This window comes from Varanus komodoensis, unplaced genomic scaffold (genome assembly GCF_004798865.1).
Source record: "Varanus komodoensis strain SLA01 unplaced genomic scaffold, ASM479886v1 scaffold3, whole genome shotgun sequence".
In the NCBI taxonomy this organism is placed as follows: domain Eukaryota; kingdom Metazoa; phylum Chordata; class Lepidosauria; order Squamata; family Varanidae; genus Varanus; species Varanus komodoensis.
In genome coordinates, this window is record NW_025335761.1 from 59,973,791 (window position 1) to 59,990,433 (window position 16,643).

At 47.7% G+C, this 16,643-nt stretch overlaps 1 protein-coding gene across 2 annotated transcripts in view; it reads right to left on the minus strand.

The window, feature by feature from the left end:
• Positions 1-547: 547 nt before the first annotated feature.
• The window catches only part of MNAT1 (MNAT1 component of CDK activating kinase), a 154,227-nt gene continuing 138,131 nt past the window's right edge, over positions 548-16,643 (minus strand). For both annotated transcript variants that reach the window (XM_044436430.1, XM_044436429.1), the window contains one exon: positions 548-1,019. In XM_044436430.1, the coding sequence (XP_044292365.1) occupies positions 888-1,019 (132 nt within the window). In that variant the 3' untranslated portion in view covers positions 548-887. The remainder of the gene's footprint in view (positions 1,020-16,643) is intronic.

Genomic DNA, 16,643 nt, shown 5'->3' on the forward strand with positions numbered 1-16,643 from the left:
TCTTTTCCCCCAACTGGTGCAGCCAGGGGGCCCCTTGCACAAGCTGTGCGTTGTGCAAACTCCAGGCATGACATGTGCCTGCCTGTGCAGGTACAGTCCTGGGCTGTCTGCTGCAGGTGCATCAAACGTCCCCAGCCAGTCCTTCCAGCCTGGGGCCTGGAGAGGGGAAAACCGTTGTCCGACTTTATGTGGAGGAATGGCTGGACATGATTTCTCATACTCGGAGCTCTAACTGATCGCAGGGCTTTGGATCCCGGCCTGCAACTGTTTATTTCCGAGCTGGTGTGTTTCACGAGAGCACGGTTCTAACATTCATCATCAAGGACACAAACAAGGTGGGATAGATTAGGAGAGAAGTCAGCACGTCTCCAGTTTTTGTCTCATGCTCGAAGGAAGGAAAACCCATTTGTTTGCATTAAGAGAATCTGGTTTTATGAGAAGAAATGGCTTTGTGCTTACTGCAGAGTGACACTATAAAAATTTTAATCAAAATAGCATTTCAGTGCTTGTGCAAATAAAACCCTAAGTGGGGATAGAAACCACAGAATTTAATAATAAAAAATCTGGATTTATTTTAAAACTTTTTACAAGTTTGTTTCTGAAACCTCAAGCACACAAAACAAACTGATTATTCACATCTTCCATTAGCCGTTCTGCAAAGCGACGTACAGCGTTCCTTGGTCCCACCCTTACTCAACACACAAAGAACACACACGGCCACCATGTTTAAAGAAAGTTTCTGTACAGTGAATTTTAATACATATGCACAGCTGGCTTCACAATTTTTCCTTTTTAAGAGAAAGAGAGATTACGGCAGCTTAGCTCTTGTGCAGACGGCAGCAATTTTCACCTGAGGTTTTGCTCCACTCACTCCGCTCCAGTGTCAGTTACTCCCAAGCTAACCGGGATGCCAAAACAACCCGCTGAAGGCATCTTGAAGGGCTCGATGACAAGCCAGGGAGGAAGTGTAGCCACCAGCAAGATCCTGCAGGGAGGCAGCTCGGACGTGGTTTAGATACCTAAAACAAAGAGAGGCATTGTCTGAGTAGAGAAACATTTCATATTCCAGGACGGGGACTGGAAGAAAATCCAACTTTGCTAGTTCCCACCGCTGAGCTCATTTCCATAGACACTGACCAAAACTCAAAACCCCGGAAATGGAAACTTTGGAGACAACACCCTAATTAGCTCTCCTGTTCCTCAAGTTAAAAAGGTGCAAAGGAAGAATTAGGGTATCACCTGGTCCAGCCTGGACACCGGTTAGGAAACTGAGTGGGGATTTGGGGCATCTCTATATGTCTGTCAATGAAAGATGCATTAGATCAGCCTCCCCCGTGGGTTGTGACATGGGGAAGGTCATAGCTCTCAGCTTTCCTGACCATTGTCCACGCTGGCAGCCTCGAGGGGAGCTAAAGTCCAAAATACCTGGAGGACACAGGTAGGGGAAAACTGCATTAGACTGATGCTTTGAATAAGGCAATGGAAGAAAAACACCCCTGGAAGCTTCAGAGAAAAACCCTTTTCCCCAAGGATGTCAATGTTTCCTGAATGGTATACATTTCCAGTTTGACATAAACATTTTTGCATTGCGCACTTAGAAATCATTTTGAGGGAGTACATGTCAGCAATATAAAGACCTTGTCCTAAACATTTTATAATGATTTTAAACAGTATTTTGTAAGCCATTTTTCAGGTTTTTTAAATTGAATTTTTGGAAAAACATGTTTTTCCTCATTTTTTCAGGTTTTTATAGGCCTTCTTATCTCTAAATGAGCTATCAAAGTACAAGCAGCCTGGGAGAAAAAAAAGGTTTTGCCGACTGCCAATTTACTCCAAAAATCAAAATGTTGCGGGGTCAAGTTGAATGCAAGCTGTCATTTTTGAAATTGCCATTGCTATTTAATATTTGTTGCTAATAATTATATACCACTGAATATAATAAAATCCCTAAGCAGTTATAATAAAATCTATTGTTCTAGTATAGGCTGTAGCAGCTCTGGCTTTACTTAATCAAAATGAGCCTTTCTTCGCGATTGCCTGTGTTTATAAGCATTCCACCCACTCAAGTGTTTGTTAAAAATGTCAAGACACAAACAAGCCCCAGGGAGAACCATGTGTTGGAGCTGGAAGAGGAGCCAGCAAAGAAGGGAGTAGATACCACTCAGGCAGTGTGTGAATGTTTGGCATGTCGAAGTATGAAATGTGACTTCTCTGAGTACTCGGTGCACATGTTTGTGCAAACACGAGCAAAAGGGGAAATGATCCAAAACAAAGATGTTAAGTAACTAAATGCATGTGTATCTACACTGGTACGAGTCTGCTCCTAAAGACTATGTCAGATACTATAAAACCAGCCAGGATATGTGGTCTGACCTCAGACTGACCTGGCATAGATTTGCAAGCGCAGGTTCGGGTTCAGTGCTGGGAAGTGGCAACAGCCCTGCCTGGGGGCTTCGCTCTCTGAAGTGAGGCAGCTCGTGGGCTTCAGCTGTTGGCCAGTATGGGAGTGCAGTAAGCAAGCAGCATTAATTAGTAAAAGAAATTGAAGTCTAATGCAGACAAAGATGTTCCTGCTAAAGAGACAGAGTCATCCTGGGCTAGGGGTTCAGCCTGTCTTGGAAGGGCCAGCGCTCCCCTTGGGGTTGCTGCTTGGGAGTATTCCTGGCTTTAACCCTGTGCATGGGGAATCAGACGGCAACGGCGGGACAGGGTTAGGCAGGACAGTGCTGAAGATCTTGCAGCAACTGTCCCCAGTTTAGGAAGACTGACGGCCCTTCACTACTTCCACACTAGGCTATTGCAGCTAGCTCGGCATATTATTGGAGCTGCCTCTGAAGGCTCTCTGGAAGCTTCATTTGGCTCAAGACACAACAGGAAGGATGCTCGTGAGAACATTTTATCTCTCCGTTTCCAGGCACAAGTCACAGATCTCTAAATTAGCCTTCCGTAAGCAGGTGTCCTTCAGATGTTTTGGACTACAGCTCCCAGAATTCCTGGCCTTTCGCCCTGCAGCCTGGGGCCAATGCAAGCTGGAGTCCAAAATATCTTGAGGGAGGAGCTGGGGAAGACTGGGCCCTGGATCCACAGGGACCTCCATAAGATGGGCTGCAGAGGGGCCACCGTGGGTGGAGCCATGGCCGGCTGGGAGACAGGAGAGGGCCTTCATCTCCTCCTCACTGCCTTTCGTCACCTTGCTATGATTTAAAAAATGTTCCAGCACACTCCTGAACTGCAAGGCTGAAGATTACTTTACGAGTGGCCCTCTGGTTTTTAAGAACGGTTGTACCTATTACAACTGGTTCTTACTTTTGTTGTCCATCTGATTTCTCTTGGATGTTTTGGGTTCTGAACGGTTGGGAGCTGCTCTGAGCTCTATAAATGCAGGCAGGTGATTAGTTAGGTACAAAGTACAACCAACGAAAATACAGCTCTAGCCTGTAGGTGTGCACAGCCTTCAATTTTGCATTTGAAGCTCCTTTTCTTTTCTGAAAAGCTTGAACGCAATCCAGCATTCAGAGGTGCAGAAAACATGGGTGTGCTGTCCTTCCTGGGTTGCCCTCTGTTTCTTGATGTACACTTACAAAATCACAGAACTATTGTGTTTCTTCTGGTGGCCAGCTGAAAAAGAGGCCGACACCCAAGACAGCAGGCAGGACAAGAGGAGAGGGAATCGCTGGAGAAATCAGGCTGGTGCTGAACCTGAGAGCATTTCATTCCCTCTCCCAGGCAGAGGGGAAAACATTCCATCCCAACCAGCCAAGGGTGCATCCTGCCTGCTTCACAAAGCTCTCTGTGCGGTTCACAACAATACATTAAAATACAATACAAAATGCACCGTATTAAAGCATCATACACATTTACAGTACAAAATTTAAAACATTAAAAATATAATAACTATTAGAAATTCTTAAAACCGGTTTAAAAAACTAGCAGGCCCTAGCAGACTAATTGAATGCCCTGCAATGTAGGACAGTCTTTACCTGGTGCCCAAAAATTGTAGTGCCAGGAGGCCCTCAGTGGGGAGCTCATTCCATAACTGGGGGGCTACCACTGAAAAGGCCCTTCCTTGTTGCCACCGTCCAAGCCTCCCTTGGAGGTGACCCGGAACTTGATCATTGTGTCTGGGTAGATGGAGATGAAGGGAATTGTAGTCCAAAACACCTGGAAGAAGCAAGGTTGCCAACAAAGGCCTCTCCCCAGAAGTGCTTAGCAGCAAAGCACCCCACGGCCCTTTTGGTGTTGTGTAGCTTTCTGCAACAAAGATCTGCTGTGAAACCTTCACTGTGGGAAAGGAACCATATTGCTTGTTTATCTCATTTCCATACTGCCCATAGCCAAAGCTCTTTGGGCAGTTCCTAACCATCGACACCGCTGTGACAAGCAGACCCTATTGTGCAGCTACTCTTGTTCAGTGACGCTAAAGCACCAGTGAATTTCTGTGCATTTTGCAGGGTGGGAGTGGCTTCTCCCCGGGATCATATTCTGCAATGAGCGAAAGCTGAAAGCTCGGACTTCTTGCCTCTCACCTCGGGCTGCTCCCCTGTGATCTGAGACACGGGCAACGGCTCTTTAACCGCTTCTCCTCAAGGGGAAGAGCAAGCCACGGCCCTGCTCCAGCACTCCCCTGACTGTGCACTCCGCTGGCTTGCTTAGCTTCTATATCACCTAATGGCCAAAGCACTCTGGGCAGTTTACAGCAATCCACTGAAATACAATCTAAACTCTGGTTACCCTTCCTGAGTCCTTTGAGCACCGTGCGGATGTCAGCAGAGGAAGAAGGAAGAACTCTGGCAAAGGATCTTTTTCCGGCATGTGCTGGGAAGGAAAGGGTCGAAGGGCCCTTTGCCTACAATGTGTTGGTTTGGGAGAAAGCGCCTGGAGTGAGGCGAATGTTGGAAAAAAGAGGCTCTCTCCTTAACACCCTTAAGGAACCAAGTGGGTCTTGGACTGCGGATTGCTCTTCTCTCCCCCAAAGTCCTACCCTGTCACAAGTGGACTGCCTCAGCCCACCCACCCCCCTGCCCGGTGCCCCATATCACAAATGAGAAGCAGCTTTCACAGCTCCACAGCAGAGCCACTGAGATTTGCTTTGATTCTTCCCATCTTGGTCCAACTTGCTCCTGGGAAGGTTGAGTCATTCCACTTCTCAACTTGGCAGTTCAAGCATAAACCTGCAACCCACCCACAGCCTTTTCTCTGCCGTCCCGAGAAACCCAAAACAGCTGCAGCACTTGGCTGGAAAGAGCACAAGACCACCAGTAAAAGAGCCCAAATGCTTGCATCTTCCAACTGTCGACGGCGCACCGTCTCCATAAAGGGCACGGAAGATAGATTAGCTTCTAGAGACGAGATGTCATAAACAGACTTGGACCCACCGATGCTGGAAAGGTGTCGTCAAAAAGAGGAGGGGCTTAAAAAATGATTAATTGCACTGCTCCAAAAGCTGGTTTCCTGCACCTAATAACCTGAATAGGCAGACGTGAGCACTATTTCTAACATGGCTATTTTTGCGGAGATGCTAAGCTGACAGAAGGGAGGGCGAGCGCCGTTTCCCACCAAGGTCAGCGATGCTGCAGTGTCTGGGGGAGAAACTGGAACGGGGACCCATCCTTGTGCGAGAAACATGCCCTTGTTTCTACAAATAAGGTCACTCCCTCCACACCGTTCCCTAATCTGCTGCTCTCCCTGTGTGTTGGACTGCAACTCCCACCATCCCCATCCAACACAGCACTCCATTGCTCAACCTGGAGGAGCCTGAGTCCCTGCTTCAGGCAAAGCAGATCCCTCAGCATCTGCTTGGATTCTGTGACATCCTCTCTCTTTGGCAGAGGTTTATTTGTGGCCCCTGGGAGGTCTGATTTGCACAGTATCACGGCAGTGTGGGCGTCTCTTCCCCATGGCTGCTTCCCAGCTGCCCCAAGAGCTTCCACATGCAGGAACTCCAGGAAGGGCATGTGATATGGTCCTTCTAGACCTCTGGTCAGCAACTCGACCTCCTAGAAGGCAATTCTGTGAAGCCCGTGACAAATGGGGATGGGCCAATATAGAAGCATCCCCCCCCCACATTTGATTTTTTTTCCCCCCGATTTATATCCTGCCTTTTTCCTACTAAGGGCTCAAGGCAGCTTACATCTCCTCCTCCATCTTATCCCCACAACAACAACCCTGTGAGGCAGGTTGGGCTGAGAGTCTGTGACTGGCCCAAAGTCACCCAGTTGGCTCCATGGCTGAGCGGGGACTCGAACTCACGTCATCCGAGCCCCAGTCCTGTGCTCTTAACCACTACACCACACTGGCTCTTTGTAAGATCTCATGCTTGTTCCCTCCCATTTAAAGACATTTGTGAATTCTGGCACCCCCCCCCCCCACTTCCAACCAGATCACAACATTTGGGAGGTGCAGCTGAACAAAATTCTAGAACGGGGTGCCGACGGGTTTCAAGTTGCGGGGTACACATCCCACAAGGCTCATCCTGAGTAAAATGATACCGTGGGAACACCATTTTAAGCATGTGGTTATTTGATGAACGAAGCATTGCAGCTTGAGGAACAATTTGCAAGGTCTGGGTCTAGATCTATGGGGTGAGGAGGTCAGGCATCTGCCAGGACCACAACCCTGGCTCACCACTCCAACAGTTCAGCCATTTGATAAAAGCAACAGAGCACCCAACCCCCAAGAAAGGCAGAGGCAACGGGGAGAATTCCTTGCTCCTATTTTAACTATCTGGGGTGCCTTTTTGACACTCCCTGCCACAAAACACATGACAAAACAGGACTGAAACAACTGTGGCAGAGGAGACACTTGGGTATGGTGCCCAGTTTGTACAAGATGGCTGGCATTATTTGCAGAGTTTGCTTGTTCCACCATATAAATATTAAACTGCCTAACTTGGCTGGGTGAAAGAAATGCTCACAATTCACACATCTTGAGTAATTCAAAATGCCTTCCAATAAACAAGAGTTTCTTCTGGATATTTTAAGAAACATGCCAAAACCAATCCCTTTGCCATTTGAAGAGGGACGCCTTTGCTTTCCCTTCCCAAAGAAACCAAATAAAAGGATAAAACCCTTAATGGGCTAAGAAGGAATGCAAGTTTAATATTACAAGATTGGTGGTGGAGAGAAGGGATAGGTTTTTCCCTCTCATGTGCAGATTCTGGGAGGCTGCATGTGGGGAGAGGGTTGTCCAAATTGTGTGGGACGTCGTTGAGCAATGCCAAAAGGCTGGTGGAGCCATTAAGGGTGCCAGTCGGCTGGGAAGAAGTGCCCGGGCTTCTCGGCAGCCTCTCATTGCTGATTAGACCCAATTCACCGTGTGCATTTAACTCTGGCTATACTTCCACTTTATTCTGTGACAGTCAGCTTGCATCTCAAGTTTGGTGTCCAGTCCTGGGTGCCACTTTTTTTTAAAAGGGTATCAGTAAACTAGAAGGTGTCCTGAACAGGGTGGCCAGGACTGTGAGATGGTCTAGAAACCAAGCCTGATGAAGAAAAGTTATGAAAGAGCTGGCCATGTTTATCGTGGAGAAAAGATGGTTATAGGAAGATATGGTAAATCAGAGATAGGCAAAGTGTCACCCAAGGGCCCAGCAAGCCTTTGGACAAATTTCTAGCCATCCATCCTATTTTTTTTCTTTTTTTAGGCCACAAAATGTCTTACAGGCAAGAATGAAATCACCATTCAGACTTGAGGGAGCACCCTAGCTGTTCCCATCTTCTTTTCTCAGGAATGCCTCAGGACCACCCTGGAGATGCAGAGATATTTTAGGACATGAAGATGGCAGATAGCCGCAAGCCAGTTTTCACCTGGAGTGCCCCCATCTTGTGAGGATGGCCAGTGCACCCACTAGCCCCAAAAGGTGCCAGCTTCTGCAATAAGTAATCCTCATATATCTGAAGTAGTGTCAAGCCTAGGCTAGAACTGATGAGCCTCACTCACTCCAGAAGCTCTGGCAAATCTAGACAGCACACTAAAAAGCAGAGATATCACCCTGCCGACAAAAGTGCATATAGTCAAGGCGATGGTTTTCCCAGTTGCAATGTATGGCTGTGAAATTTGGAAGGCTGAGCGCCAAGGAATTGAGGCCTTTGAATTGCGGTGCTGGAGGAGACTCCTGCGAGTCCCTTAGACTGCAAGGCGATCAAACCGGTCAGTCCTAGAGGAGATCAACCCTGACTGCTTTTTAGAAGGCCAGATCCTGAAGATGAAACTCAAATACTTTGGCCACCTAAAGAGAAGGAAGGAATCCCTGGAGAAGAGCCTAATGCTGGGAACAATAGACGGCAAAAGAAGGGGGCGGCAGAGGATGAGGTGGCTGGATGGAGTCACTGAAGCAGTCGGTGTGAGCTTAAGTGGACTCTGGGAGATGATGGAGGACAGGAAGGCCTGGAGGAATGTTGTCCATGGGGTTGCAATAGGTCAGACACGACTTCGCAACCAACAACAACAACTCACTCCAGAAGGGCAGCACCTAGAATTAATAGATGGAAATTGCAGGGAAGCAGGTTTTGGCAGAGCATTACAAGATACTCTGATCAGAAGAGGTGTTCAATACACTGAGCAAAAGCAGTGGGCTCACTTTTGCTTAAGATATTTAAGCACACTTGGGCCAGCCATCAGTGGCTGCAGAATTCCTGGTCTGCATGAGGGTTAGACTAGATTCTTTAAAACTATTTTTATTAAAGGCAAATGTATTACATTTTTAAAAAATCAATCAAGATCTCAGCAATTGGATAGTGGTTCTAATTGGGCTGTAGGCCTTGAAACTGAAGGCATTTACATTATGGTGGTCTAAACCTCCACATTTTCACTGTGTCCCATTCAAAGGTGGTTGTTTTGTTTTGTTTTTAACAACTGTTGTTCCTTAGGGTTCTGTCACCCCAAAACCACACAATCAAAGGCCCTCCTGCCACCCTTTTCATTTCAACCCACATCTGTGTTGCTTTAATTCCTTTATGACCATCACATCACTGAACTGGATTCCTGAGGTTTCTGGCAGAGATCCTGGTCTTTTCATGTACACCTTTTACAGCAGCATTTGGATGGCAGTAGAAATGGGGGTCTCTTTCTGAACATCAAGCTCAGCTGGGTATTGCAATCGGCAGGAAACTGGGCACAAATGTTAGCAAACTCAGCACCATCGGGCCTATGGCTGAGATGTCTACATGAAGGACAGAAAGCAGGAAAAAGGAGTTTTGCTGATTTCAGTACAGAATCAAACACCCTCCACATCCAATGGGTCTTGTTCCTAGTAAGAGAAGAGCAAAATTTCTGGCAAAGAAAGGCAGAAAGAACGATTCTGCTTTTTGATCAGGGCAAAACAACAAAGTGGCCCTCCATTTTGAACTCTGTCCAAACAAGCTACTTAGTGACCTTTCACCCCAGTTAAAGTCATGTGGCCTTATGGTCTCCAGGAGCCCGAAGGGGTCATTCAACACCACTTTGCTGGCTGAAGACAGTTAAAAACAGGAGCCCTTAAGCTGGGAAAAGTAAAGCTGGGCTCCCTGCCCAACGCTACACAAGCATTCAGTGACCGACACCAGCAATTATCCATGGAGAAGCCGTTTGGTTCCCTCCTGCCACTGCAGATTGCTCTGGGCCAAAGCAGAGCGTGGGGAATGCTGGGACTTGCCAGACCCGTTTTTGCCTTTGTTGTTGTTAGTTGAGAAGGTGTGTCCGACCCATCGCAACCCCAAAGACGACACTCCTCCAGGCCTACCTGTCCTCCACCATCCCCCGGAGTCCACTTAAGCTCACACCCACTGCTTCAGTGACTCCCTCTAGCCACCTCATCCTCTGCCATCCCCTCCTTCTTTTGCTGTCAATTGTTCCCAGCATTAGGCTCTTCTCCAGGGAGTCCTTTCTTCTCATTAGGTGGCCAAAGGAGGTGAGTTTCATTTTCAGGATCTGGCCTTCTAAAGAGCAGTCAGGGTTGATCTCCTCTAGGACTGACCGGTTTGATTGCCTTGCATATGCTTAGTATGCTGTCTAGATTTGCCATAGCTTTCCTCCCCAGGAGCAAGCGTCTTTTAATTGCTTGGCTGCAGTCCCCGTCTGCCATGATCTTGGAGCCCAGGAAAATAAAATCTGTCACTACCTCCATTTCTTCCCCATCTATTTGCCAGGAAGTGATTGGACCGGATGCCATGATCTTAGTTTTCTTAATGTTGAGTTTCAAGCCAACTTTTGCGCTCTCCTCCTTCACCGCATCAAGAGGCTCTTTAGCTCCTCTTCACTTTCTGCCATTACTTTTTTACCTAACCATGCCTAAAACTGAGCCCTAAAACTTTGAGTTGACAAAAGCAGCATCACTATCTACCCAGACAATGCTCCTGAACACTCTCACAGCAAGCAACGTTTCGTTTACGTTGATGTTGGCTGAGATATACCCCCACACAACTTCTAAAAATAAACTATGTCCTGTCCCTTCAAAATGCTTATTTTATTAATATGCATACTAAATCAATTAAAAATAGGTTGTTAAAGATGGAATATCAGTGGCCACAGTTACAGGATTGATGAAGTTCTCCAGATCTTACATTCAGGGTAACTGGTCAGCCCCAGAATGGCAGCCACGCCATGTGACAGAGTATAATTCCTCTCCCTCCGTGGCCCAGAGCCAGCAAAGCCATTCTGGACGGGAATGCGGAAGATGGAGGGAACCACCCTCCTGCCCTGCGTTCATCCAGACAGCTTCCACCGTGTGTGTGATGCTGACGAACCATCGACGGCACAAAACGCATCTGTGAGTGTTTGGCGTGCAGATGTTTCCCTCCTCACAATCTGCCGTCCAGATGTCATATGGGCCGCACGGGAAGATAAGATTCATTCACCAGTCGTTTGACAGGGTGAGAGAAAGTTTTCACCCACCAGAAAACTTTATTGGCTCCCTGATTTAACCTCTGGTGTGTGTGTGTGTGTGTGTGTGTGTGTGTGTGTGTGTGTGTGTGTGGTGGTGGTGGTGGTGGTGGTGGTGGTGGTGGTGGTGGTGCTGAGGGTGTTCAGATGATAGCAGAGCAGCCATTCAAAATACAAGGAAAAGACCTAAAATGCCAGATGCATAGCATATTCTCCCTACTTCTCCACTGCATCAACCTGCAAGCTGCCCTCTGGCCTCGAGCCTACAGTGGTATCATGATTTACAGAAAATTCATAACACTTATGTCTTGGATACATATTTTCAGCTAACAGAACAATCCTACAAGGCTCTCGAAGGCCACAGGATTCTTCCCGTTCCCAGGTCCAAAGTCAGGAAAGAGCTCCAACATCCCCTCAGGGGATCCATGCTCAGATCTTGCTCCCGCTACAGCTGGACAGTGCCAGCTACTTCTCTGAAGTTGTACAAATGACCTCAAAGACGGCGTTGAGGCCACATTCTGGGTGATGGGAGGGGGAAACCGGTGCCACCAAGAAAAGTTGGCTCAGCCTCCTGCCCTTATGCTCTGAAGGGCTGCGGTCAGATGGTCTGAACTGGCCGTCCACCTGCTCTGCCAACTGGGGGGAGCATGGAGGAGCCCCTTTGCCACACTGGCCACCCACGCTGCACAGGATGGCCCAGTCCTGATTTTGGAAGGCTGTGGGTGTCCCTGCTGGACTATGCCCAAACGATGCAATGTAAAGTACACAATGTAAAGTCCCTACCTGGAGAACGACTGCCTGGCGACAGTGACACACGCGTTGGTGACTTCCCAACTTGACTTCTGTAATGCGCTCTACGTGGGGCTACCCTTGAAGACGGTCCGGATACTTCAATTGGTGCAAAATAGAGCTGCCAGGCTGACGGGGACTGGGCATTATGTTCACATGACTTCAGTTCTCCGTCAGCTTCACTGGCTCCCCACTGAAATCCGGGCCCAATTCAAGGTGTTGGTTACGACCTATAAAGCCCTCAACAGCTTGGGACCTGGATAGCTAAAGGAACGCTTGCGTCCATATATGCCCTCCCGCCCCTTGAGATCAGCGGGAGAGGCCCTTCTCCGGGAACCCTCCGTGAAGGATATTAGGAGGGTAGGTCCTCGGAGGAGGGCTTTCTCTGCGGTGGCGCCCCATCTATGGAATGCGCTCCCCAGAGAGGTCTGCCTGGCGCCGAAAAACAAATAATGATGGCGCCAGGCGAAGACCTTTTTATTCAAATGTTATTTTAATTGTTAGTATTATTTATTTATTTATTTTATTCTTGGCCAGGTCGACTCAAATTGTATTGTTTTTATATTGTTTATTTATTTATTTTTGTGAGCTGCCCTGAGGCTTCAGCGAATAGAAGCCTCCTAAATAAATAAATAAATAAATAAGGCAGGGAAAACATCCCCTAACTTCCAGCATGGCTGGCTGGGGAGCGCTGGGAGTTGTAGCATATTTTTCTATTTAAATATATCTACGGCTGTGCTCTGAACTTAAACAGGGCCTGCACCAAGGCCCTTTGGGGATCTCAGCTGAAGGACAAGGATTGCCCCCCCCCCCCCCCCATTTCAGAAGTTCCATAGATCAGCAAAGGTATGCCTCTTCACCTTCATGGCCTGCCTGGAAACCTCTTTGGGGACGACGCATGGAAAGGGATTTACAGATCAGTTTCCAAATCTTTATAAAATATATGTTGTTGTTAAATTCCAGGGATTTATCAGCAGAGTAGAGCTGAAGCAAATGGGCAGCTTTTTTTTTTTTTTTCATTGTCTGGAATCAAATGGGGTTTAACTGAGCACTTGGCTCTGGATTCTCCAGATAATTCCATTTCGAATTTTGGAGAGAGATATAATACTTGCAAATTAATCTCTACCCGTATGTGTATGTATATTCGTTGTACATTAGATCTGAGAATATATCGCGATTTCACAGTTGAGCTCCAAATCCTACTGTAGGATTTAAGTGCATTTGCCATCGTCTGGATTATGCATTCTGGCCCCAGTCCAAGGCAAATTAGTCACACCCATTGAAATTAATGGGGTTTAACTTCCTATGGATTAGGATCAAGAAGATCCCATGGTGCAGAGAATGGCAGAGTTGTCTCCACCCCAGGTTGGAGAGTGGGGTGCCTCCCACTGGCAGCCACCTCATTAATTCCCTCAGCCCATTCACTTGCCAATATTTCTGTTCCCTCGTCAACGCTCCTCATTAAAAACAAAAGCATGGATTCAAATCCCAGATTCAGATCTGAAGCACTAGGAAGATTATACAAACTGCATCTGCAAAACATCTTTACTTGGAATGCAAGTCAAACCAATTTCAATAGCACATCCTTCCAAGCAACTTAGGTTATAGCCTGCTGTTATTTGCATAAAAATTACAGATTTGCATGATTTAACTTGAGAGCAGAAGGTGAACTTCTTAGTCACCCCATTCTTTCTTCCATAATCCATATGCCCTGATTTTAATGTGCTGGGAGTGTTAACTTTACGCTAACTTCTCATTTCCTTCCTTTTTTACTTTTTCTTTTAAGTGCCTGGCGTTTTCAACAGGTGCAAATGCACCCTGCAGGGAAAGGCCCGGGGTATGCTGGGCCACAGATGCCTTTTTGATTTTTTTCGGAGCAGGCCCTGGTGTCTTAGATTTCCGCCGTGATCTCATGCCTCCGCATTCCACATGCCATTGCTCGGCTGCACAACCAGGCCGGCTCCACCGCGGCTTCCAGCGCGACGACAACACTCCTCCTCCTCAAGAGCAAGGGGGAATCTGCTTTCCCGCAGAGCCAGCGCTCCTGGAAGCACAAGCTGCTGCCTGTTCCCAGAAACTGCGAGCGATGGCGGCTGGCTGGGGCCTTCTTTGGGCCCGAAGGGTTTCCGCCCGTCACACTCCAAGGCGAGGCCTGGCTGAGCCTGCGGCATTCTGGACCGACCGACAGAGACACCTGGCCCCCGCATTTGTCATTTTCTTGAGGTCATCGGCCAGCTGTCTGTCCTCTCAACACCCTGGTTCGCCAAAGCAGCCAGCGCATTTTCTGCTGTGCTCGGGTTTCCAGGTCCGAAACCCTCCAGACAGAGCAAATCAATCATCGCTCCGCAGAAATAACGGCAAGTAAGCATTTTCGCATCCTTGAGCAGTGGTGCCGGCTGGCAAGGACACTGCAGTCAGTCCCCGCGCCGGCATCCGGCAAGCACGCCTGCACTGCATGGTGCGGATAGATTACACCGGGCAACCGCAGAGCTGCGGCCGTGGCTAAATCTGGCTCTGCATGCACTTAACCGGGGGGGGGGGGGGGGGGGGGGGGGGGGGGGGGAGAGTGGCAATGAATGTGACAGGCACTTCTTAATTTCCACTGCCTCCCTCTTGGCTTCCCCAGCCTCCCCTATGTCATACGCACAACAGGGTGGGCTTTGCAGGCCTGGATTTCTCACTAGGCCACGCTGCCACTCTTTCTTGGATTAAACTGACACAACGACCACACTTGGCCCTGATGAGTAGGTCACGGATGCAATCAAGCAACCTCAAATATACTTCTCAGGCAGTCTCGTCAAGTTTGGTGGGCGTGAAATGAAGTAAATACATGTATTTTAGATTTTCTTTAAAAAAAATTAGGCTGCCTTTAAGGGTAGGACCTTCCCGCAGAGGAATTCGGAATTAAAAAAATGATAAAACAATAGAAAGGTAAAATTAATAAAACCAGCAATTAAAATAACCTAAATCTAGTCTAAACACGACAGAAATGCAGCTAAAACCACCAGCCCAAAAGTGCAGTTCAAGGGAAATCTGATGAGAAGGGGCTTTCCTGAACGCCTGCAAGGAAAGGGCCTGGAAGCACCTTGATGGAAGCTCAATCCAGAGATGCGGGGCCACTACCAATAAGCCACTCATACTTGCTGGCCTCATCTAAAGTTGTGGATCCCATCAGCCAAGCAATGAGTTTAAACTTAAACGCTGCTGCACAGACCGTCTGCATTCATTTCTTGCTCGATTGGCTGGAAGTGCAAACAGGATACCTTAAGCAGACTTTGGATCCAAAGTGGAGAGGGAAGTGGGTCCCCCACTTTTAATTCCCTGGCGCCCCAACATACTTCAGCAATCCCTCAGGGTGAAGCCTTCCATTTACTTCAGTGAATTTCAAAATGCCCAGTGCACGAGAGACACTGGTGTAGAAACTAGCGAGAACAGCCTTCCCCAACCTAATGCACTCCAGATGAGTAGGACTGCAACTCCCATCATTCCCAGCCAGCAAGGCCAGTCAGCAGAAGGCGCAGTTTATTCCAATCATGCAAAGCAACAGGTTTGCATGCATGGACGGATCTGGTCACATGCAATGCGCTCCATCTCTTGAACTGGCAGTGATCTAAATTTTCCCATGACTGAAAATGCATGTTTGTGCCACGTGGCCCACACAGATTGGTGCTGCCATTTTTATGAGCTGAACTGTTTTTTCTTTCAGCTGTTCAGCGGAGGGATGTAGACAGCTAGACAGTTTTGCATCCCAGACAATCACCTGGGCCACCTGCCCTTAATTCAAGCCTAAAATGCCAGTGTTATGTAATTCAAATGGGGCACTTTGCTGATAACACGTCCCTGATAACACTGAGGGCTTTTTAAAGGATTTGCAGCTGGAGGGGCAGGGGAAGAAAAGCAATCAATATGAACTCACTGCCTCTTTTTTGTCAACTATTCGAAGTACTCTTATTCTTTTATTTCTGCTGGGCTGAGCATTGTGCCTGTTTTTCCTATTGATACAAAATATGTACATAATTCACTCTATTTTATGGTCCCACTCCACCATGCCACAACAGAATTTCCAGAGAATAGCAGTTAAAAATGAACAAGGCAAGGGAAATGCAGACAGGCAGACAGGCAGGCAGACAAAGTGGTTTAACTTCTTATAATGAAGAGCACAATGAATGAGAACATTAGGAGGAAAGAAAGGGTTTTGTTTCGAATGCTGAATTCAGATCCCCTGTTTTTGCCACGACACAGTACTGAGCAGCTAATACGATTTCCTGAAACAGCAGGAGCCAAGCCATCAAGCCTGTGATGTAGGGATCTCTATCTGCGACTTTCCTCCCGGGAAAGAAGGCGCACCAAGAAAGCTGCTATGCAGCAGAGGCGTTCTGCAAGTGCTGGAATCCTTCATGGTTGGAAGGAGAGCCTGATGTGGGCAAGCCACCCGTTACGAAACTGTGGTCCCAAAGCTGCTCAGACTCCCTGCGAACTGGGTCGAAATACACCCTGCGGATACAAAAGTTCCACGCCTTTTCTGTTTTTTTAGGATGCTTTTTCTTCTGCAGAAAGAGCTGCATCTGGGGGAGCGGGGGCTCTCTGGATATCTTGAAGCACAACTCTCATGGGTCCAAGGCAGAGCGAAGAGCTACAGTACAGCATATCTGGAGGTCTACCTACCCCGATGCAGAAACCCTAAGCAATCCTGCTAGGATAAACCCATCATCCCATTCAGTGACCCACCGAATGCTTAGTCCCTGGCACTGGGTACTATTTGGGGGAGGCGGCCAATTGCCCGGGCTTTAGCACCTGTCCAGACAGCCAGTTCTCACCATGGCTGATTTAGTGCTCCAGGCTAAACTGGAAGAGAGCACTGAAAGAAGAGATGTCCATTAACGTCGAGACATTGTGCAACGTTTTAAAAAAGGAAATTTAATTTTAGAAAGAATTTCTTTTAAGTGGTGAGGGGACAGCACACTAAGCAACAATTATAACCAACACGTCCTCTTTCT